Source organism: Phalaenopsis equestris, unplaced genomic scaffold (assembly GCF_001263595.1).
Source record: "Phalaenopsis equestris unplaced genomic scaffold, ASM126359v1 Scaffold000709, whole genome shotgun sequence".
Classification (NCBI taxonomy): Eukaryota; Viridiplantae; Streptophyta; class Magnoliopsida; order Asparagales; family Orchidaceae; genus Phalaenopsis; species Phalaenopsis equestris.
Window position 1 is genome coordinate 112,068 of NW_018165149.1, and position 24,625 is coordinate 136,692.

At 35.3% G+C, this 24,625-nt stretch overlaps 1 protein-coding gene across 2 annotated transcripts in view; it reads left to right on the forward strand.

Annotated features, from left to right (window-relative positions):
• The first annotated feature begins 2,462 nt into the window (after nt 1-2,462).
• LOC110030376 (CASP-like protein 4A3) overlaps nt 2,463-24,625 on the forward strand; it is a 36,206-nt gene continuing 14,043 nt past the window's right edge. For both annotated transcript variants that reach the window (XM_020733053.1, XM_020733052.1), the window contains exons 1-2: nt 2,463-3,170; nt 3,598-3,733. In XM_020733053.1, coding sequence (XP_020588712.1) covers nt 2,524-3,170; nt 3,598-3,733 — 783 coding nt within the window. In that variant the 5' untranslated portion in view covers nt 2,463-2,523. The remainder of the gene's footprint in view (nt 3,171-3,597; nt 3,734-24,625) is intronic.

A 24,625-nucleotide genomic window follows, 5' to 3' on the forward strand; every position in this document is an offset into this window, starting at 1 on the left:
TTAATTAATGTCAAAATAGTCATGGTACATATATTTCATTAATAGCTTAATCTCTAAATAATTTTATTTAATTAATACTATTAATTCTATATCGTTCAATACTAATTATTTAGTTATTTACATCACTTCATAAATAGAATTTTAAATTATAATTTTTTTTATAATTCATTAAATAAATTTAAACAATATCATTGAATTAAAATATCATAAATTTAATATTAAAATGTTTTTAATGTTAATATTTTATTATGATATCTAATAATTTTGTTAAAATGTTATTTTAATTATTTTAGAGAAAAAATTAATATTGCTTCATTAAAGTTTAATATTTACAAGCAAAACGCAAAATGATTTTCTTCTTCATTTTATTTATTTTGTTGCGTTAAGGCACGGGAATGTTGTTTTTTTGACCACAAGGAGGGCTGTTAGAGCACGAAGATGAGAAATAAAATTAGGGTCATTCACCTGTGCAAATGAGTTCCTCAGGCACAATAAGAGTTGGACAAGGCAACATAAGAAGACAATGAATAAAGCCGTGTGTTTTGTCCGGAGTTTGATTCGGTCGCAAGCTGCGTCTAGACAACGACTGTGATTTATTAGAGTTCATTTATTGCTCCTCCGCTCATTCTGGTGGATCACAGTCATTGTCCGGATACAACTTGCTTCCGTACTCCGAACATAATATTTTTACATGTGACTGGGCTTTCTTGCATGACAACAAGCGAAGAAGTCAACACAGGAGAATGAGAGATCTGACTTTTTTTTTTAATCAGATAAATTATGGTGTTTTAGATTAGGTTTGGGATGAGAAAAGTAAATATGAATGCGTCAGGTGTCATGTATGCAAAATTCCTGGATAAAAACTAAATGATATGCACGTAAATCTTCCTAATTACATTATACAACACTTAAAATATTATTATTTATTAAATTAACATATAACTTAAAGATGTTTTATATGCCGCCTAGCGTGACCTGTTAGTAGAGCAACCTCTTTAAAGGTCGTAAGTCCCCTAAGATCACATATTCGAATCCTCCTGGCATGTTTGTCAGTAGTGAGAGCGGTCCTCGAATAGTTAGACACATGAGAGTGGCTTGGGGGCTAAAAATTCACTGTGGTTGAGTAATGAATTATCGTTTTAACATTGCACAAGAATTCAACACACAATTAGGTAAAAGAAAATAACAAATAATGAAATCAGAAGTTTTTACGTGGAAAACACGTAAAGAGAAAAAATCACGGGGCCTGACTCACAAAAGGCAATGGTTACTAGGTTTTTCAAGTTATAACATCGACTGACGGCTTTCGGTCTGCGGTGTTTAACGACGATTGATGGTGATTAACGATGGTCAATTGTCGACGACGGTCGGTGGTCGACGGCAACAGTGGTGATCGACGGCAGTTGGCAGTGATCCACGACGATCAATGGTGGTCGACAGAGATTGACAGCGGTCGAAGGGTGTCGACCACGGTCGGCAACTGTGGACGGCGGCCGGGGGGGGGCGACGGAAATCAACGGTGATAGGGGTGATGCTGGACTTCAGCTCATTCTCAAAGCTTTAAGTTCTCTCTCAAACTTTCAGCTCCTTCTCCTGTATTATATTTGTAGCGTTATAGGTGCAATAAATGCATAAATATGAGTCATTTTGATCAGATCGTCCGGAGAGCTTCTTCGATCATACAACGTTTGAAGAATATCCGAGTACCTGAACGATGTTAGAGTTGAGCATTATTGAGCTCGTTGGATTCGACTTGTTGAGACGCTTGATTCGATTATAAGCTTGCTAGATTCGACATTCTTTTAACCTTTAATTATGTTTAGAAAACTTCTAAGGTTGTTTAATGACTTAACCTGAGCTTGATTTGATTCATATTAGACTAATTTTGACAACATCGAGTTTTTCTTGTGCACCCAGTCAGCTTGACTGTAAGTTTGCTAGAATCGTAATTCTAGATGAGTTTTTATGGATATTTGAAAATTTCTTGCTCAAAAAGTTATATCGAAATCTATGTCATACCTCGAGATTTATGTCGAACGATGAAAATATGATGGAAATAAATATTCTTATTGAACTTATAAATTATAGTAAGCTAAACTTTATATACATATTATTAAACTAAATTTTTTGAGAACACTTAAACTCAAGCCATTAATTTATTCCGACTAATTAAGTTTTGCGGCAGCCACCGGCGCACCGCAAGAAAGAATCTGTTCCAGTCGGAGGATATATCTGTTTTAATCGTTTTTTTTTTGAGCATTTACTAACATACCCCCCAATTTATTTATAATTACATACTCAATGTATAAATTTGTATACTTATATGAAACATAATATGAAAATATCGCTATTATTAATATTTAAATAATAAAATATATACTTTTGTACTTAATGATACTAAAATATAATTGATAATAATCTAAATAGATTAGAATTGTAGGACCTGCATGTAAATTATTTTCCCTCTTTCAAAACACTCTGACGGCCTACTGTGTAAAGACCGAAAGCGAAAAGCAAACAACTATGAGCGGATCCCCGAAAGCCTCCCTCCTTCAGGAAGAAGAAGACCGCCGTCCGCCGTCGACTTCTGTATCTTCTCAAGTTCAGCTCCAGGAAACCAACAGTGGCGGAAGAGAAGGAGTTTCGATGAAGCTTTTAGGGCCACCTCTACGCTCTCTGCTTCAAGAACCAGACAACTCCATCCCGCCGCGAGAGGAACCAGAAAGCCCGAAGGGGAAGGAGAAGGAATACTCCTTCGAATCCCCGAAGAGAGACACATCGTTATCGTCATCACCTTTGCGATCCCCTATCCACCCTGCGGAGAACACCACCGCTTCTGAAAACGCAGCTAAGTCGCCTGGGCGAAATGGTGCAATCGTTGCTAAACATCTCAAGTCGCTGCTCGAGGACGGCGGAAGTCCAATTGGCTACGAGGAGAGGTCGCCGGAGGTGCCGGCGGTGGCGAATCGGATGGCGGAGGCGATGGGTGGTGGAAGAGGAAAGGTGTTTAGAGTGGAATCCGGAGTTGTACGGAGGGCTAAAATGTGGAGAGCCGAAGTTGTTCTTAGGGTTTTGGAAGTTGCTCTATGTCTGGTCTCTATCTCCGTGATGGCCGCCGACAAGACTAGTGGGTGGGCCGGCGACTATTTCGACCGTTACCAGGAATACAGGTTTGTTTATGGTTTGGGCATTGGAGAAATTATTCTGTGAGGACAACATGAATGTTGGGGACAGATTCATTAGGGAAATAGAAATTTTAATGTGTGTTGCTATTAGAGAGATCGGTTCTGGATGCATGAAAATAGTTACAGACTTAATTAAAGTGCAAGTCTTTAATGGAATCAAGATTATTATTTTTTTAAAAACATTCTAATAACAAAAGCATATGTCTCAGTTGACGGCTTTTTTGTTTTAAGAATATATAGATTGAATTCAATCCCAATATAAGCGGTAATGTTTGTTTATTTATTTGTATATTTTTTGGGGTTGCAGGTATTGTTTTTCAGTGAACGAGTTTTAAGAATATATAGATTGAGTTCAATCCCAATATAAGCGGTGATGTTTATTTATTTATTTGTATGTTTTTTGGGGTTGCAGGTATTGTTTTTCAGTGAACGTTATATCATTTGCGTACTCGACACTCCAAGTGTTCTCGCACATTCATTATATGATCTGGAAGAGACACGTGATAAGCATTCCTTTAAGTTACTCGTTCGATTTTTTACTCGATCAGGTAAATGCACGCATTAAAGTTGTTATTTTGTGGTTTTTTTTTGGTTCTAGTGTCGAATATCTGGGTATATTTTGATTTAAATAATTTAGAAAGGAAGCGAATTGGCACAATATAGCCTATAAGGGTCCTGACCTCTATTTGGGGATGCTTGCGTTTTGTTTTAACAGATTCATTAATTATTGCTCATAAGTTGATTATGTTTAAGGCTTCCTTGGAGCAAAGATTTTGAAAAGGTGTATTGAATTGTGATTAGGAGTTTATGATTTATTCAAAGTGAGAATTATTCCTACTTTTAAAAATATCTTCAGCCAAGGCGTAAAGGTGTAAATAATGCCAAACAACTTCTCTTACAATCTATGATATGCTTGCAAAATATTTTCTCTGAGCTTTAGCTCCCTTTTACGCTGCCTATGTTAGAGTCCCACATTTTGGTTTGTTTGTGTGTGCTCGTGTTAAATCATTCAACTTCCCATTAAAATCTTCTATTGCAAGCAGCTGAATTATGCAACTTCCCTCTGTACATTACACTACGCTGCTAGTTATGCCCATCTTCGATGTTTTAACATCTAGCTTGGCTCAAATTGTAATGTCTATCCAATAAAAAAAAAATTCATTTGAAATCTTGCGGACCTTGCATTCCATTTTATTGTATTTGCATGAATCTATTATATTAAGGACCATTTTCATCCTTGAGTTGGATGGTGAGAATATTTTACATCCAAAAAATTTGAGGTGGTAGACTTTCATTCAAGTTTGCCAATAATATCTAAAGAAAAGTGGAGAAACTATATTCTCTTATTCCATATTATTCAAATTACAATCTTTCCTTAGTTATATAGGAGATGTCTAGGGCAAATAGAATTAAGACTGTTACAACTTACCAAATACAAAATAAACAATACATAAATGACATATAGTATAATAAGAAACATAATAAGGAATAAAGTTGAAATAGGAAACTCCCTCCAATACAACAACAACAACAACAACAAAGCCTTAATCCCACTACGTGGGGTCGGCTACATGAATCCTTTCTCTCCATTGCGTCCTATTTAGTGTCATATTTTCATTTAGTTCCAGTAAATTAAGATATCTTCCACAAATTTATTTTGTGGGGCCCATATGGTAGGTGGTTTGGGCCACCTAACAGAGAAAAAATTCCACATTCTCTTTTAAGTTGGGTCATAGATATTGTAAAGAGCTAACTTGGTATTCAAATCATTGAAGTTGATTTGAGGTAGGGATTTAGTAAAACATCTAAAACTTGAAGATGTGTTGGAATATCGATAATGTTTTGTACTTGACATTGAACATCTTTTTGCACCCAACAAATCTTTTATATGGAGCAAGTTTTGTAAAAATCCATGTGTCATTTCAATCAAGTGTTTGGATCTCCTCTTCGACTGTTTTTTTCTATTATGGATTTTGAAGTGCTTTAACAGTAGACTTTGGTATCTAGACACCATCAATATTAGATACACAAGCTTTATAAGTTGATAACCTCTCATAGGCAATATACTCTTGTATAGGATAACCTGTGCAATGTTTTCTATCTTCTCAACTGAATTTCACCTCACTTGGAGCTTTATAGATGTGTGAATTCAGATTTGGTTGTGAACAATCATATGGTTGCATATTATCTTTATCCTATTCAGTAATTTTTTTCCTAGCTTATGCACAAAGTTCTTTGTGGATTTTTGTGATGGTTGCATATTATCTTTATCCTATTCAGTAGATTTTTTCCTAGCTTATGCACAAAGTTCTTTGTGGATTTCTGTGTTGTCAATCTCATGTTGGATATCCTCAATTGGTGGAACTTGAGAGAAAGGATGGTTAGAGGGAAGTAGAATAGATTAAGATGACTCTAGATTAGTGTGGGTATTTAGAGTAGTGTCTCAAATCTGTTATTCACCCAAATTCTCCTTCTGAACTTTAGATTTGTGGTATTAGGATTATTTTTCAATGAATGTAACATCCATGGAGTTACAATTTTTTTTTGTAATGGGAGAATAATATTTATACCTTTTTTTGTTAGAAACATAAACAATGAAGATACATTTCATAGATTTTGGGTCAAAATTTGTGCAGTTTGGTTGGTGAATGTGAGCAAAAGAGATAATTCAAATATTTTTAAAGGAAGAATTAATGTGAAGGCTTTGACATGAGGGTATATTTCCATCAAAACATCAAGATGGGCTTTATATCCATGGATCATGCTTGAAATTCTATTAATGAGGTAAGTGGTTGTGAGCACTACTTATCTCCATAAAACTTTTGGAACATTGTGAGAGAACATGATAGATCTAGATAGCTCGAGATGTTTATTCTTTCTCTAAGGTATCCCATTTTGTTGTGGAGTTTCAACCCATAAACTCACATGGTTGATACCATTCTTTGGAAGGTAGGGTCCAACACCTTATGATAACTTTTGTATTCATGTGGTTATGTATTTTTTATTGCATGAGAATAGTGTAGGTTCGAATCCAATACCTCACATCTATTTTTAATTAATTTAAACAAGTCAATTTCGAGCTGAACACGATTAAAAATATGTAAATTGAGTCGAACACAAATATACTTTTCACCAACAATTCAAACACGAGCCTTTTTTGAACATAATTAATTTTGAACAAGCTGAACACAATGCCAATTTCAAAAAAAATCGAATGTGCTGAGCATGTGCCAAACCTGAGCTCGCTCAAGCTCGGCTCATTTACAACCCTAGTTTCTAACACTTGTCCTTTGAGTGACCAAGTTTTTTGCAATGTTCACATAATGAATGATTCTTCTCTGGCTTTAAATCATGTGAGGAGTTGCGTGGGTACAAAGTAGAGCTTTCAGTGCCAGATGAACCCACACTTACTATCATCTTGAGCTTCTTCCTACTTTTTCTCTTCCAATTACAACGAAGGCTTCCCTGCCGGTAGGGATAGGCTTCATCCCCATGATTCTTGCTTTGATTTCATCTAAGTTTTTTATTTAGACCCAATAAGAATTTGATCGTTATATTCTAATCCATTGTTATTTTATACATCATAGTATCTTGAGGGCACTTCCATACTTATGTATCATATATATCTAACTATAATCAATATTTTGATAGTGTGTTGAAATATTGAGTAATATCCAACTCTTCTTGTCGGAGCTCATGCAGTTTTGTCTCAATTTCAAACAATTATGTAGTGTTTTTGGTATTATAATAAGTCTTATGAGCTACTTCCCAATTCTCATGTGTTATTCTACAAAACAAGAAATTTATTTCAAATTTTGTTGTCATAGAATTGATCAACCAAGACATGATCATTTGATTATAGATCTTCCATGAGTGATGATAAGGATGAATGAGGTCAATAATTGTGTCATCTCCTGTAAGAGTTGCTCTTTTTTTCACAAATGTTTATAAACACAGATTGAGAACATTGAAGGAAGTTATGATCATCGAGTTTATAGTTTGTTATAAAGGTTGAAAGTTGAAGGGTTGTTTTGACAAAGTTCATAGTCTCTGATTCATAACTAACCTTTGGAGTAGAACTAGACGTCTTCATTCTGTACTTGGTCATAAACCCTATGCACATTTAGAGTTGGATAAGGGACTTGGTTGCTACTTTCTTTAGGAATTGTGAACTGCAATTGTAGGAGTCCAACGACTATGATAAAGAGCATAAAAGGGCCTGCATGCTGGTTGGAGGGATTATGGGGGTTACAGGAAGGATTCCGGTTGCTAGATGGCTATTGGTGAGGCTCTAACACTTAGAGGAGGAAATAAAGGAGGGATTGCAGGTCGGCTGAAGGGATTCAGACTGCTATAGGGAGGATTCTGACTACTGTAGAGAGGATTCTTACTGCTGAAGGAGAGCTGGGATGATACCATTCAGGGAGTCATAGCAGATGAAGACAAATTCTTAGACAAATGAAAACAAAGTAGATTTGTTCGACCGACGCAGACGTAGATGTCGTCACAGGAAGAAGTCTAAAATGTCTTTCGAAGCAGACATAAATGAGGTCAATGTTGATTCGTTCGAACGACACCGATGAAGTCGTCATTGCAGGACGAGAGTGATGTTATTCGAAGTAGACGAAGCGCGGGCGATCGACACCCTAATGCCGTCACAGGGTGATGATGAAGCATTGGAAATCGAATGTGCCGTTGACGCCTAGCGATGCAGGCGACCCGAACGAGTTTCTAATACCATGAAGAAATGTGGAGAAACTCTTATTCTATCGTATTCATTTTATCAGGTTGTCTATGCTATAAGCAGTCATTGTAAATACTTAACTAGTATTGCAGAATTCTGTCCCTGTTAGGTGGCCCAAATCGCTTGCCATATGGCCCCACCGGATTTATTTGTGAAAGCAAATGGAGGGAGTTTTCTATTTTAGTTTTCTTCCTTCTTATTTTGTTTTTTTTATATTGCATGTCTTTTCTTTATTGTTTGTTTTGTATTTGATAAGTTGAATGGCTTTAATTATGTTTGCCTTAAACATTCCACCTTTTTGTGCATATAGTTAAATTAGCCTATATTTGTTAGTAATAACAAACATATTAACATCAACATGCCTATTCATTCACAAGTCAAATTAGTCTATGTTTGTTATTTAGTCACAATGCTAAATGTAGATGACAATCTCATGGTCTTACAAGATCATAACAAAGCTATGGTGTCAAAACAAGTATCATAGTGTGTCCTACAATTTTACTGCGTAAATAGATCTAATTTTTTTGGTGTTGATGCCATATTTATTATTACTTCATTACAATTCCTTTTTTTCCCCACTTTTATGTCTAGCTTAGTTACAATTTTGCCTACCACCATGTAAAATACCATCTCTAAGCTTTTATTTATTTTTATATTTATACTCACACAGCCATATGGTGCTATGCTTTGAACTAAAGACCTTGTGGTTGCAAATGAAGCTCTCAATCACTAAATTAAGTGGGTTGCAAAAATATCATCTCTAAGTTAACTTTAGATTTAGCAATTCCATTCTATTTCCACTTCTTTGTTTAGTTGGGATATGATTTTGTGTATCACCACATATTTACTATTAGTTTTTGTTCAATTTGGTTTTTTGTCAATATATGTTTCACATAAAATTCTTTTATCATTATAACTAATCGAGATGCTTGACATGTTCAACAGATAAAATATGAAATGCACAATTTTTTAGTAATCCAATTCATTTGTCATCATCATCATTGTCGACCTTATCCAACATTTGGAAGTGTGGATTACTAATATTGCCCCTTACATTGGAAGGGTTGGTTTTAGGTTTGAATGTCACAAAATAATCATTAGCCTCATCCCAATTATTTGGGATCAACTTTGTGAATCGTTACTGCTATTCTTTCCTGCTAAACATTGTATTAGGTATCAAATCTAATCTATGCAGATCTATTTATAACAGTTCTTTCCATTTTAGTACTTTTGATCTAATCCTCATCTTTTGTAATATTTTTACTCTAATGTTTTTTTAGTTATGTGCATAATTTTTTTTTTTTACTTTTTTTCATTCATGCTCATACTATTAAGTCTATTTTTCACAAACTTATTTTCAATAAATTCTCTTCACACTGTTTCTAACAATAATCATTCACGATCTATTTTCTCTAGTTTAACAAACTAGCTATCCTAACATTTTCATTTATGCCACACACATTTTGGATTCTTTTATCGATCAACATTTAGGCCCATACAACATTGTAAGATTAATTGTAGATTTTACAACATTTGCCTTGCATCAGCATAATATTCTCTTATGCTATAACAATTTTGAGACACTTTTTTCATTTTAAACATTTGGTCATTACCTTAGAAGTTGTATCCTCATCCATGTCTCGATTTTTCAATATAATATGTCTAACTTACTTTAAAATAACACATTTATGTATCTCTTTATCTTCTAATAATATTGATTGATGAATACTAATATCACATCCACTAAAACTATATCAAATGCTTTGCTATGCTATTAATCTTATGCCCTTTATCGTCTAATTATTTTTTTTAATTATTTAATTTTTAATAGAGGCGTCAAACTTGGTGTATGGGACGGATTTTAGTCGGTCCCGAACCTCAAATGACAGATATCCCTTTCGTTTGTTTACCCACCTGATGTATCAATTAATAAGAAAATGTGGTTGAAAAGATGTTATTTAGAAAGTAAAACAAAATTACTTAAAGAAAAAAAAAGGGGAAAATAATATTTCAAAGTAGGGCTCAGTGAGATAAAATTATCAAAGAAGACTCCATCCAGGGTCATCAATTGTGTCATTTTGGCTTAAAGATTAGGTAGTATTTGTGGAAAACTTTGACATGTGTGATGTAATACTGGGTAATATCTATGACAAATATGTAGGGTTAATTATTGAATTCACAATTGCTGATCGGTTGATCCTTTTGTTTTGTTTTTTCTATCATCGCTCTACAAAGCATTTCAAAAAATGAAATGCATCACCTATACAATCTTAAAAACCATCATTGCAAATAGACAATTGTACAAACCCAAGAAACTAACAGGTTCACTAAGTCACCAAACAACTAGCATCAAATAAATAGCAAGAACCAAACCAAGATAATTCATGTATCAATACATATCAAACATGGTAACTCTTTGTTTTCAAAATTCTTAACTTCCTCAATAAAGTTATTACCTTCCATTATTCTGCTGTTGAATTAGGAAAAGTTATGCATGAAAAGATATATGTGCACTATTCTTTGTTTTGAAATTTGTGTTGAAGCTGTGTTATATATTGAAGTCCTAATGTTTTATGAGTAATTTGTTTGCTTTTGTCTCTTCTTCAATCTAGAGAACTATTTTCTGCAAGAAATATGAGCACATCTACTTCATTAAACATAATAAAAATTCACTACAAATTGTATTAATCACATGGAAATCTAAAAGTTCAATTGTTCGATAAGCTAGATAAAGTGCTTTACAGTAATGCATTTCATTGCCTCCACTTCAATCTACAGAAGCATTTTCTGGAGAAAATTTGAGCATTGTTTGTTTTTTATTTGAAAAAATATATTATTTGGAATGTCTTTGTTCTTATGCAAACATGAATGCTAGATGCTAGATAAGTTATTTCTTTTCACTTTTTTCTTGTTCAATCATGCTAGGCAAAAAGACTCCGAACAAACCATTAGAGCTCAGTGTGATCTCTTAATCAAAGAAGGCTCCATTTAAGATCATCATTTTTATATGGCTTCAAGACCAACGTATTATCTTTGACAAGCACTTGTATGTGTGATCTATCGGTGACAAAACTTATTTGTCAATTTTAGAAGTTACAATTGGTGATCGGTTGAGCCATTTGATAGTTATTTGTCATTATTATTCTAAATAACATTTCAAACACGAAATGCATTGCAACCGAAAAATAAAAAACCATCCCAAGTACCAAAACACAGACTAAATTATATAGCATTTATACTAATAGGCGTGCATTAGCTCAAAGTCATTCCTAATGGTATAATTTCTTTTAGAAAACCAACATTCTTCATTATTCAAAAAAAAAAAGTAAGGTGATAACTCATATAACATCTAAGCTTTATGCTTGCATCAACTCATAGACATTCCCAATATAATAGCTGAAAACCATTCACAATATAATAATGTCATGTTTGCATCAGCTCAGAAAACCAACTTATGAATTGAAGAAGAGACAAGAGCAACCAAATTAACCATCTAACATCAGAACATTAATATATAAAATAGCTTCAACATAAATTTTCAAAACAAATAGCAGTGCATATATATTTCTCCATGCATAACTTTTTTTGATTGAGCAGGAGGAAAATGGAATGTAATATCAATATATAGCATCTAACGCTCAAGTTTGCATTAGAACAAAGACATTCCTAATGATATAATTTAAAAAAAATAATTAATGCTAAAATTTCTCTCCAGAAAATATTTCTTTTGATTGAACAAGAGGTGTGAGCAACCACATTAACCATCTAACATTTAAATATTAATATATAACATAGCTTCAACATAAATTTTCAAAAGCAAAGAGCAGTACACATATATCTTCATGCATAACTTTTTTTGATTGAACAGAAGGAAAATGGAAAGCGATAACTTATCTAGCTTCTAAACTTCATGTTTTCATTAGCTCAAAGACAATTCCATTGGTTTTATTTTTTAACAAAATGTGATCAGAATTCTTTCTAGAAAATGATTCTCTGAATTGAAGAAGAGACGAGATCAACCAAATTAACTATCTAACATCTTAACTTTAATATATAAAATAACTTCAACATAAATTTACGAAGCAAAGAATAGTGCACATATTTCTCTCCATACATAACTTTTCTTGATTGAATACGGCTTGAATATGATAAAAGTAGAAGGTGATAACTTATCCTGCATCTAATCTTCACGGTTGCATTAGAACAATGACATTCTCAATGATATAATTTCTCCAAAAATAAAAATAGTGCTCAAATTTTTCTCTAGAAAATATTTTTTTATATTGAAGAGGTAAGAGCAATCAAATTAATTATCTAAGATTAGAACTTTAATATATAAAATAATTTCAACATAAATTTTCAAAATAACATATATCTCTTTATGACAAAACTTTCTTTGAGTGAATATGAGGAAAATGGAAGGTGATAACTGATCCAACGTCTAAACTTCATGTTTGCATCAACTCAAAGACATTCCCAATGATTTTATTTTCAAAAACACAAACAATGCTCAAAGTTTTCTTCAGAAATTATTTTTCTAGGTTGAAGTAGAGGCAATGAAATGTAATTACTGTAATACACTATATCTAACTTTTTTTACAGCTGAACTTTATGATTTCTATCTGATCAATGAAATTTTGTAATGGAGGCATGTCAGTCAACTTTTTCGATGATTATTTGAAAATATGGTATATGAAAATAATTTTAGAAATTTAATTTAATATAATAGATATATAGTTTGAGTTTTGAAAGTAGTATGTTTTAATTTTCGAAAAATGAGACCAAATGGATCTCATTTGTCCAATAGTTTGCATAATCGTGTCCGATACCGCGAATACTACACCCTCCCGAAAGATAACTATTGATCTCGGTGATAGACCCAATCCTACAAACTAAGAGATTTGTGACATCCGTTTGGTCTGCGAACCTTTTATATATGACCGACAAGTTCCCCTATTTAATACAAAGATTAAATAGAGTTTATTTTACCTGGGTTCCAAGTTCTCCATAGAGCCAAACCCCTATAATTAATTACATCCCAAGTGACGGGAGTCACTTGAGAAAACTCTCGATAATGATCAGTGGTTCTAGTCTTCAAGAATTCAAGGTTAAGGTTTTCAAGGTAGAACGTGGAAAAAACAAGTGAGAGTGACTCAAGTGAGAACAATCCTTTCAGGAGTCTAAAGAAAGTAAAGGGTAGAAGATATCACAGATTCTGAGGGGAATCCTAAGTGACCTCCCAAACTATACTACTGTGTGACTACATTTTAGAGACGATGTTAATTAAGTGTTTGATTCTGCCAATTTTATTATTTGGGACTTACATATGCATAGCACTCGATTATGGAAATAACCCACAGAAATAAGAGAGTTTACGTCGTGTCACACGACAACCTCGGAACCTAAGGCGAGTTAGGATTTACGCTGCACAACATGGTTGTACATGAGCCTAAAAAGAGAGTGAGGATTTACGTCGTGTTAGGCGAGCCACCTCAAAGTCCTATGGGTTGTTATTATACTAGGAAGGGATAATGCTGAAGAAGATCCTCTTGCTGCTCGGTCTGCATTCCTCACCGTGCTGGCCATAAAGTTGGCTCCAAGCTCCTGTCGTCATTACATCTCCAGGGTTTAAGTGTTTGAGATTGGTAGTTTGTGCTTCACAGTTTTGGTGTCAATGTTTGGTTTCGTTTTGTTTCAATTTTGGTTTTGCATGCAGAATAAACAAATTGCAGGTAAATAAAATGTACTTGAAAGGTAAAATGCAGTAAATTAAAATGCTTTAGATAAACTGTAAAAGCGTGCCTGGGCATCTGCTACTGTTGCGAGCATAGTATGATTTGCAACAGATCAAGACGAGAAAACCCAACGCTAAAGTCAAAAAAATGAGTTGTAAAAATCACAAGCAAAAAAAACCTTTAACCACATATGACAGCTCAGGACTAGGTATAAGACATTAGTAAAAGTGGGGGCTCAGAGCTGGGCTGTGTGCTTCCCGACCTTGAGTAAGAGTTGTCAACTCGACAATCTACAAGAGGTAGTTCTTAACCTCAATCCAAATGAATTCACCATGGACTTCTATACATTTTCATAGAAAAATTATTTGATTTTCATGCAAAAGCTATTGTTTAAGTCTTTTTTATGCAGAGTTCTTTTTAACATGCAAAAGGGATTTTGTTTTATTTTTGTAAATATTTTTGTAAAGCCATATAGTCCACAGGTTAGTCACTCTAATCGTGCTAGAACGACTGACAACTTAAGAGTGTCGTGGGCAACGATCCCACCAAGAATCGGCGAATAGTATCATGAGTCCTTCCCTCTCCCTTATTGAAGTTCCTTGAGGTAGGACATACTATTCCATTAATCTAACCTCGTAGCTCTCGTTTAAGCACACCTGAGCAATGTCGTCATCGCCCTCGCCACCTAGACCCTGACTCATCCTAGTCCGATGATTCGTATGTGGCGTTAAGAAATTTCCCCAATTGCCAAGAGGATTTGAGTGTAATATTTAAGCTCGAATCCCGATGCACTGGGTTTTATTGTAGGTTAAGTCATTGTGAGAATTTCACTGTTGATTTAATTAAGGAAGCATGGGTCACCTGAACTACGTCTCGGTGCATCTTGATGTCTAGTGTCTTGATCAGTTTGTGAATCAGGGTCAAGTAACATGTTTCATTATTCATTCAAAAATTAGGTGGATGAACTCTCATCTAGGGTGTGCTTCTAAAATCTAGGAAGCCTATGCTGAGAATTAAGTGGATAGACTCTCACCTAGGGCGTGCTCCTAAAGTTTAGGAAACCTATGCTGAGAATTAGGTGGATGGGCTCTCACCTAGAGTGTGCACCTAAAGTCTAGGAAGCCTACACTGAGGCTAGGTAGATGGACTCTCACCTAGGGTGTGCACCTAAAGTCTAGGAAGCCTACACTGAGGGCTAGGTAGATGGACTTTCACCTAGGGTGTGTTCCTAAAGTCTAGGAAGTCTACACTAAGGGCTTATGCTTAAGGTGATTTAAGGTTTTTTATATCTTCCAAATAATTAAATCATCAATCCCCCTCTTTATGATTTAACCATTTAACAAAAATACAAAAAAAAAAAAAAAAAAGTTGATCCACTTTCAAAACTAACAAATCAAAAGAGGAAATAACAAGTGAATCAACCTAAAAAAAATGTTAAAAATCTTTCAACAACTGTAATTAAATAAACTCTCGAGAAGAGTGCTTTTATTCCAAGACAGTGCACAAAATTGGCCCAAATCAACATATAAAGTGACTCCAAAACATCGATCAAAATCAGCCCAAATCAGCACCTATAGTGGCTCCAAAATAGTGCCCAAAATCAGCTCAAATTGGCACCTAAAGTGGCTCCAAAATAATGCATAAAAATCAGACCTTAAATTCGCCTCAAAACATTGTGTAAGCCTCTCTAATACAGCAAGCAAAAACACCCCAAAACAGTGTCGAAATTGCTTCAAAATGGTGTCCAAATTATTTCCAAAACAGCATATAAATCCTAAGAACGAAAAGATACATTTCACATTAAGAAATAGAAATACCTCTTACGTAGAATTAAAGATCAGAGTGGTGTAACTATAAAGCTTAGGTTCCACATATGCAGAGAATATAAGCATTGTATGATATAGACGTAAAAATTGAAGTCAATGTGATAAAATATGCAAACACATAGCAATTGAGTGGCGTGTATGTAAAACAAAGCTTAGGTATTATGCATACAAGTACACATAATTGACATACAAGTTTATTCCAAGAATTGGGTGCAAGTTTATTCCAAGACTTGGGTGTTGGATATGTAAATATATGAGGGTTATATGATATATATATAAATTTCCCGTAATTGAAATATTTAAATCCTGTGTAGAGATACTCTCAAATAAAAATCAATTTTATACGAATTGGTCATGCCAAAAAATACAGTGCAAACACTTGTTTGTATCGTAAAAATAACAATGATTTTATTTCATCTTAAATGATATATGAGTAGGAAACTAGAGCATAAATCTAGGAATAAGAGAGTTTTACCGACTTTAGAGAAGCTGTAGCTCTGGAAGGAGGAAGATGCAAGCCTTAGAGAACTTTGTAATGCCTTTGTGGTTACTTCTAATTGTCACTCTATCGCAGTGCTTCAGTCACGAGGGCCACTGTTCTGGCAAAATCTGGAGAGGAGCAGGAGAAGGGCAAGATTTTTTTTTCGGTTTGTGAAGGAGGCGAGCGAGGCTGTTCGGTCGAGCAAGGAAGGAGGCGGGATTGAACCCGAGAAAGTCGAACAGGAGACGATAGCCGAGCGGGAGGAAGAAGAGGCGAATGTTTTCGGTGCGTGAGGGAGGAAGAGGCGAACAACTTCGATCGTATGAAGAAGAGACGAAGCAGCTGTTCGGTAGAGAGGGGAGCAAGCGTGCTAGTGCTTCTTGATCGAAAGAGGGGAGGCGTGTGGCTTCGGGTCGTGGAAGAACAGGGAGTCGAACAGGGGTTCCTTCGGTTCGCAGTGGTGAGAGGGGTGCGAGAGCTCCTGGTGTAGAGGGGAGACGAGGGAGTCTTGCAGAGAGGAGCGGGTGAGCGAGGTCGAACGAGATCGAGGGAGGCGAGGCGAAGTGAGATCAGCGGGATCGGGGGAGGCGAGCGTCGATGCAGAGAGGCGAGACCAGGTGATCTTCGATGCCGAGAGACGAGACAAGGCGAGTGTGGGCTTTGGTCGATTTTTAGGTAGCTGGGTTTCGAGCTGGAGGAGATGGCGTCGAGCGGGAGAGGAGCTGGCAAGGATTTCAGTGGCGAGGGAGAGAGGGGTTTCGGTGCATAGGAGAATGGACGAGCGGGGGACGAAGAGGGGGGCGAATGTCAGGAAGGTGATGGAACACTCGAATTGTATATCCAAAAATGTATTCGTTACGGGTGATTAGGCGGGGGAATTGATTAGTTTCTCTCAGCGGAAGTGATTTAATTGGAAAAGAATTAATCTTCATTATATGTGGAGTTAATGATATATTTGAAATTTAAAATTTATGGGCTGAAATAATTAGCTCGTGCTTAGCCCATATTCACCCCAAGTCAAACTCAAAATGAACCTGGGTTGAGCCCGGGCCCACGCCCGCTAAAAAAAATGCATCGATTTTCGTGCTAGTCGCTCGCGCGTGTAACCCTAGCAATATGGTGCCCTTCCCAGCTAAAGTTGACGTTCCAGAAGCGTCAGTGCGGTCGGTTTCGTCATCCGGGGTCGTCCGGACGAGTTCGCCGGCGGACGAGTCGATTCAAGTCAAAGTCGTGTGTGGTGCAGTGAGTGCATGAATTGCATACGTTCACGAGTAATCGAATCCCAAAGGGTTCTCCCAAAGGGTTCACCTAAGGCTGTTTGATCCTATAGAAACTCACCTAAGACTGTTTGATCCTATAGCCCTCTACATGTTGGTCCTTAGCCCTTGCAACTAGAAGTTGAGTGCTTAGAACCACTCATGCGAGTTCTTCACAAAAATGAGTCAAGAAGTGGTTTGAAGTTCTACGAGAGTTGGGATCCATTTCTAGTCTGCTAAGATGGTCAACAAAAAACTCCTAAGACTAGATTTTGGGTTCTGGGAGTTGGAGACTAAGACCTCACTAAAAATGAGGTCAACAAGGCAGAACGAATGTAGAGAAATATTTATTATATCAAATGAAGCAGATGTGCTCATATTTTTTTTTTTCAAAAAATGATTATTTAGATTGAAAAAGAGACGAGAAACTAAATTATCCAAACGAAAAAATGCCAAAACAGAAAAATGCAGAATGCAGAGGAGTTCGAGAGAAGGAAATATAATGCCGAACAAAATTACCCAAATAACCAAAAGGTAAATCGATAGGATGATAAAACAAGAACCATCATACTATCAAACCACCTAAATGGAAAAATGCCGCAATGAAAACCTTCAAACCATCCCAACATAGAATAAAGGACACAGGTTACGACCGAGAATAGGAAGGGGATAAGAGTTATTTGTGGGGACATAGGGAGTAATTTCGACTATTGAAGAGGGGCAGCGACGACATTTTAAACAAAAAACAGAGCTCAAATTGAGGAACCCAGGAGCCCTCGCTGTTCAGCTTTCACCGATCTATGGTTAGACATCCATGAAATGCATGATTTAAGCGGGCTCCCAAACACCTCGATCGGTGTTTCGGGAACGAAAAGCTGCAAAAACGGGCGCTAAACGCACCTTGAATGCTCCTCTGGATTGCAACATAGATAATATGATTTGACGCACAAATTATTAGAATTTGAAATTAGTGATTTTTGTGTTTTTAAAAGTCAAGCCAATAAAAGGTATAAGTTAGATTTTGTCGGGGAAGCAAGTTAAGTCCCAAGTATATCGATCCTTTTGAAATTATAAAAAGGTTTGGTACATTTGATTACAAGCTAGCTTTACCAGTTGATATGTCAGATATTCATGAATTCATGATGTTTTTCATATCTTAATGCTGAGAAATAAGTTTCAAATTCAGACCATAGGATGTCACGTGAAGACATTGAAGTAAAAAAAAAACAACTTATATTGAAGAGCCTAAAAGCATTTTAGAAATTGATGTTAAGAAGTTAAGGAACAAACAAATTTTTTTTATCCAAATAAAGTGGAAGCAAATGCTTAAAAAGAAGCTACATGGGAAAAAGAAGAATTATAACAAAATAAATTCTTTTTGTTCAAGTGAATTCAGAAATTTCGAGGACGAAATTTTTATGAGGGAAGAGATGTAATACCAAATTTCAACAATTTTAAAGTATACTTCAAATTTTTCATTCTTCTAAATCTGACCAAATCAATTTAATAAAATTATAAACTTCAAACGATTAATTTAATCTATAACACCGATCATGAAATTTTAAAGTATGAGAAAATATAAAATGACGAAGTTATAAGTTTAATTACCCTTAGTTAATCTAATTATTCTCCCTAATGTTCGACACTGTTCCCAACGGACTCCCTCTCCCACACTTATGCACGTAAGCGGTTGGTTGCGATCAATTGGAAGGAAATAATTGGGATCACATTAGATGCCGCATACCTTTCATTTCTCTCTCTCTTATCACTCAGTTTCGATCGATTGAAGGCTTTTGCAATTCGACATTGTAGTAGGCACAGCCGTGTGACTTGCAAGGAGTCGTAACTCATGATTGGAAGCTCTGTGGAAAAAAATATTAGTAGGAAACCTTCTTTCGTGCTAATTGAGATATTCATTTCCTTCCTTACATTATCGTTTTGACATTTGCTACAAGTTTAATCATTCCATGTATTTCCTATTATTTAACTTTGCAGGAACAGCCAGTGGACTGTCGTACTGAGAGCTACTCTCTCCGATAAGTCCATTTCATGAGTTTCAGAAAAGGGTTAAGGGGTTAGGAGGAATGAGGAAGAAAAATAACCGGAGAAGAGTTGGTTATGTCGAGAAGTCCTTTTCAAGTAAGAATTCATTAATGAGTTATTTTTTGGATTAAATCATGAAAAAAACAAAGATTTCATGAAATCCTAAGAGGTCTATGAATTTCACGTTGTTTACACTAGGAGACGAGCTTTAGGAGACTCGTCGTAGGCTGTTCCTTCGATTCAATTTAACTAACCATGTAATAGCTTAAGAAAAATAACTTTTTGTAGATTTTCTTATGGTTACGTATTTGATACCATTGTATCTAGAATTTTCTTCATATTGTTGACAAATACTTGCATAAATTGTATGAATGCAAACTCGAATCGTCTCTTACGATTCCTATAATTTTACTATGTTATGGATCTAATAACATGCTTATGAAATCAATTGCTTGAGGTATCCATTTTCTATGGTTTATGCATGAGATATATGAAATGCATGTTACAGAAAATACAATTCAATAAATGTTACAAGTGATGTTATATGTATATTATTACACGACTGTTTGTTAGTACGAATGATAGGGAATGATGAGATTCCTGACTTATGGTATTCAAACGGAGACGAAACTCCAGGAACTGTTGGGATCAAATGAGGACAAAACATAGGAGACCACTGATACCAGGGGCTTTTGATAATTGCTATATTGGGAGGGCCTAACTTTTTTCAATAGTTAATGTAGCATTCGGGTTGGTGACGACCCATGACATGAAAGGACATGGAAATAATTGAGGCCTATACAATTACAAGTGACATTTCTATGATTAGATTAATGATTCTTATGAATAAGCTTATGATTACACATGAATAGATGAAATACATGTTTTAAACAACAATCATGATTTTTTGCATTACATATTTTATATGATTATAACATGTTATGATATGTGTTGTGAACATGCACGAGTTACATATAAGTGCTCATTTTTTTCAGTATATAAAATCTTCTTTTAGCCTTGATTATATCGCTGAGTTTGCTGTCGCTCACACCACATTGTTGACTTTCAGGAAAATGTATGAAGCACTAACGCGTGTAGCTAGGTATGACTTGTACAACATTTGCATTATAATTTTGGGAGTTTGTACAAATTTTTGGGTGTGTACTTTTATTATATTGGATTTAACAATTCTATATAGATGTATATATATTTTGATGATATAATTTTCACCCTTCCAAGCATATATAAACTTGAATGAATTATGAAATGAAATGTATAATGTACGTTTTGCGCCGATTTAATTAAATTGGTTCATCACACTCTGAGTCCTGATTCTGCAAGCCAGGACGAGTATTGGTGAAAAATTGATTTGATCGATTCGTTCACTTCTATTGCACTATAGTTGACCCATAAGGGGGGCCAGTTAGGGTGTGACAAACAGTGTCTTATTTACAATCTTATCCGTCTTTTGAAAAATTGACTTGACCAAGCTCTCAACAATAAAATTAGAGTCCGGGGTGTCAAATTTTCAAAGTCCACATTCACCACGAGATAATCACTATGTAATCGACATGTGACTATGTTGAAACTATTTTGAACACTTAACTCAATGATCTTGTCACAATGTCTAGAATGTCCAACCACAATCCACTTTCTAAGATGAGGGGTGCTTCATTGCTTTAAAAATATTGAAGATGACCTCTTCATCTTGAAATTTAAGGATGAGCTTTTCTTTTGTGATCATCAATCAATTTTCTTCCTGTTGCTAGGAAGGGACAACTCATGATGATATGCATCTCCTGATTCTACTCCATGTCCATTTTTTCAAGCATATATTCCTTGACCCACTTTGGAAGAAATATTACATCAGTACTACGCACGTAAAAATAACGTGCGTAGCCAATCAAAACAAGCCACGACATCTCGCGCGACAGAGTAAAAAAAACGACGCAGTAACACGGGGAATATTCCCTCCCGTGTTATTCATGTGTTATTGCACATTATTCATGTGTTATTGCGCGTTATTCATGTGTTATTGATGTGTTATTGGTTTATTATAAGTCAAATTTTAAATTCAAATCCTTTTTTTTTTGAAAGTCCCGGCTAACAGGGGGCGTCAAATTTTCAAAGTCCACAATCACCACGAGATAATCACTATGTAATCGACATGTGACTATTTTGAACACTTAACTCAATGATCTTGTCACAATGTCTAGAATGTCCAACCACAGTCCACTTTCTAAGATGAGGGGTGCTTCATTGCTTTGAAAATATTGAAGATGACCTCATCATCTTGAAATTTAAGGATGAGTTTTTTTTTTTTTTGGTGATCATCAATCAATTTCCTTCTTGTTGCCAGGAAGGGACAACTCATGATGATATGCATCTCCTGATTCTACTCCTCCATGTCCATTTTTTCAAGCATATATTCCTTGACCCACTTTGGAGTTTCGATTGAATGATCTGCCAGTTGTAACGACATGTTTGTAGGCTTGAATTAACCTGTCTCATGCTCTTTACGTATGCAATGTGGCATCTAATTCACATAAGCTCTCAAAACACACACTGCTTTGTTAAAGTGTATATTCAAATAGTGTAGAGAATGGTGAAGCTCCTTAGATGCTTCAATATTATTATTACTTTTTTTGGAAAATGGCTTCATACTCTTCAGTGAGTTCTTGTACTCTTCTAGAATTATTAGTAAAAAAAACTCAATAAATTTCATGCTATCCAATATTTGCTCCAGGGTTTCTGCAAAAGGAATGTTAATATGCAACTTTTTGAATATATCCAAGAACTTCGAGAAATACTTACCCAGCTCTATTTTGAATGTGCTGGGGATTTGATAGTGACAGAGGTGGACTGTTTTTATTTAGGCCTCTCCTATTCTTTGCTTCTTTTTTTTTTCTTTTCCACTCTACAGTTTCAAAGGCCTGGCATGTTTATTGATGGTAGTTGTTGTGATCGTTGTCCATTTTGAACATTGGCATTTCTTATGGCAATCTTCTACCTTTGGTGATAAATATCCATCTTTTGTTTGCTGTTAATATCCGGGTAGGTAATGAAATCTGGGATATTATTGAAAACTAGTGGGTTGTTGCATAACATTTCGATTATTTCAATAAAAAATAGGATGATTCTGCCGGCATGGATTTTAAGTGCCGGAGAATGAATTGCTTGGTTGATTTTCTTTTTTATCACAATGTGAAATTTTTCCTTACATTGCTCTTCCATGGAACCACAACTCATCGGTGTAATATAATCGAGTTGCTTTTGCTAGGGATGGCATCTAAGCGATGAGAGCTGATATAAGATCTATATCTTTTAGACTAGCTATAATCTTCTTTGGTAGGATTCTATCACTTCACTTTTGATATTTGTTTATGACCATATTTTCTAACTAATCATAAGTAGCTTCTAGCATCTTGCACATGAAGGTATCAACGGATGCCCCATTAAGTAGAGTTTTTGCAACTCCGACCTAACCATTATAAAAGGTTTGCACTTGAATTCATTTTGGCAGCCCGGGGTGTGGGCATTTTATCAAAAGAACTTTGCGCTCTTCTCAAGAATCATAGAATATTTTCCATTACATTTGCCGAAAGTTTGAAATCTCAATTCACTTTTTTAATTGTGTTTGCTGATGGTAAGTATTTCAGTAATATTTTTTTTTGTGCTGCATGTTCTCCACTAGTTAAGCTAACTTTGGGCCTTATCCCGCAATGACAATGTAACAGTTCACAGAATGAGAAAGTAAAGAGAAGGTGGACTGTGTCATTTGAAATTTTATTGTGTTTGAAGGTATTACAATCTATAGAAAATTTGTAATGAGATAGTTTGGTCTTTCTTCTCCAAATCTTTGAATTAAAAGTTTTGAATCGTCTTTAGTGTGGCAGGCTTGATCTCAAATTTATTTATTTGAATCCCGGGTTTGATAATTTCCTAAGAAATGCAATGGATGGTGGTCAGTGCATATTGTTGTAGTGCTCATCATCTTGGATTAAGCCTCACGGTAATTTCATTAGAATTTGCCAAATTGTGTGAGGTAGCATTTGGGATTCGATTCTATTTTCTCAGATTTTTTTGGAAGTCATCTGAATCTAAGAATCAAGAAGGAATTGAAGTTTCACCATTAAAATGGCTCATACATTATATAAAAACACTTGAAAATTAATAAATAAACATAATAAAAAAAACTAAAACAAATTCAAATTAATGCTTAAGTTAATATGATATTGATGTTGTTAATGAAATAATCTTGCTTACTAAAGCAAAAAATTGTTACACAGAAGTAGTACACGTAAAATTATGTGATTGAACAAGTAATAAAATTAAAAAGACAAATGGATTAAAAATTGAACACATATATTACATTAAACTAAGAAAATAAAAAATGCCTAGATTATTGAAAACAAGACTGCACAAAAAGTCTTCATGGGCATGAAGATCTAAATTGAAGTTAGAGTGCATTCACCCAAGTGTTACTGATATTCCTTCAGAGATACCTTGATTTTTCTTAGTCTTTTATGGGAACTTGAGAGTTTTTAAGTGACGAGCCTATTTCTTTTATGGATGTCCACATGTTTCTTTTCTTCTTAGTGCGATTTGATGTTCACTCGTGTGGACATCTTAGTGTTATTGATATTCCTTCATACAGTGAGTTGTCTTGATTTCTTCTAGTCTTTTATGGGAGCTTAAGAGTTCTTAGAAAGTGATAAGCCTAATTCCTTCATGGATTGTTGACCTCATTTTTGAGGTCATTTCTTTTTCTAGGGTCTTAGGATCTAGCTCTAGGAGTTCCTATTGATCATCTTAGAAAATTAGAATTGAGACCCACCATTTTAGAAATTCCAGCCACTTCTTATTTTCCTTTGATGTCTAGCATTTTTGGCACAAGACCATCGTCTTATGAACGAGCGGTTATGGGTTTTTTTGTGAGGACTCAAAGGAAAAGTTCCTAATAGGACTCCAAGACTCAGGAAAACATCGTCACGCCTTTTCGTCACATACACACACAAAATGCACAAAATTCATAAAATTGCAAGAAATCGGACTTTAATTAAGCCCAGAGGACGAATGAAAATACAAACTTCTCCGGATGACCCCCGACGACAAAATGGACTGCGCTAACGCGTCCGAGATACCAATTTTGGCAGGAAAGGACACCCATATTGCCATATTTTCGACACGAGAAAATTGACACGCAAATCGATGAATTCGTCAAAATGACCTCTGACGGCAAAACAGACAGCGCCGGAGCGTCCGAAATGTCGAAATTACTTAGGGAGGACACCCATTTTGCTAGGGCGCCGCCCATGGATAAATCACATGAAAGTTGATATATATATATATATA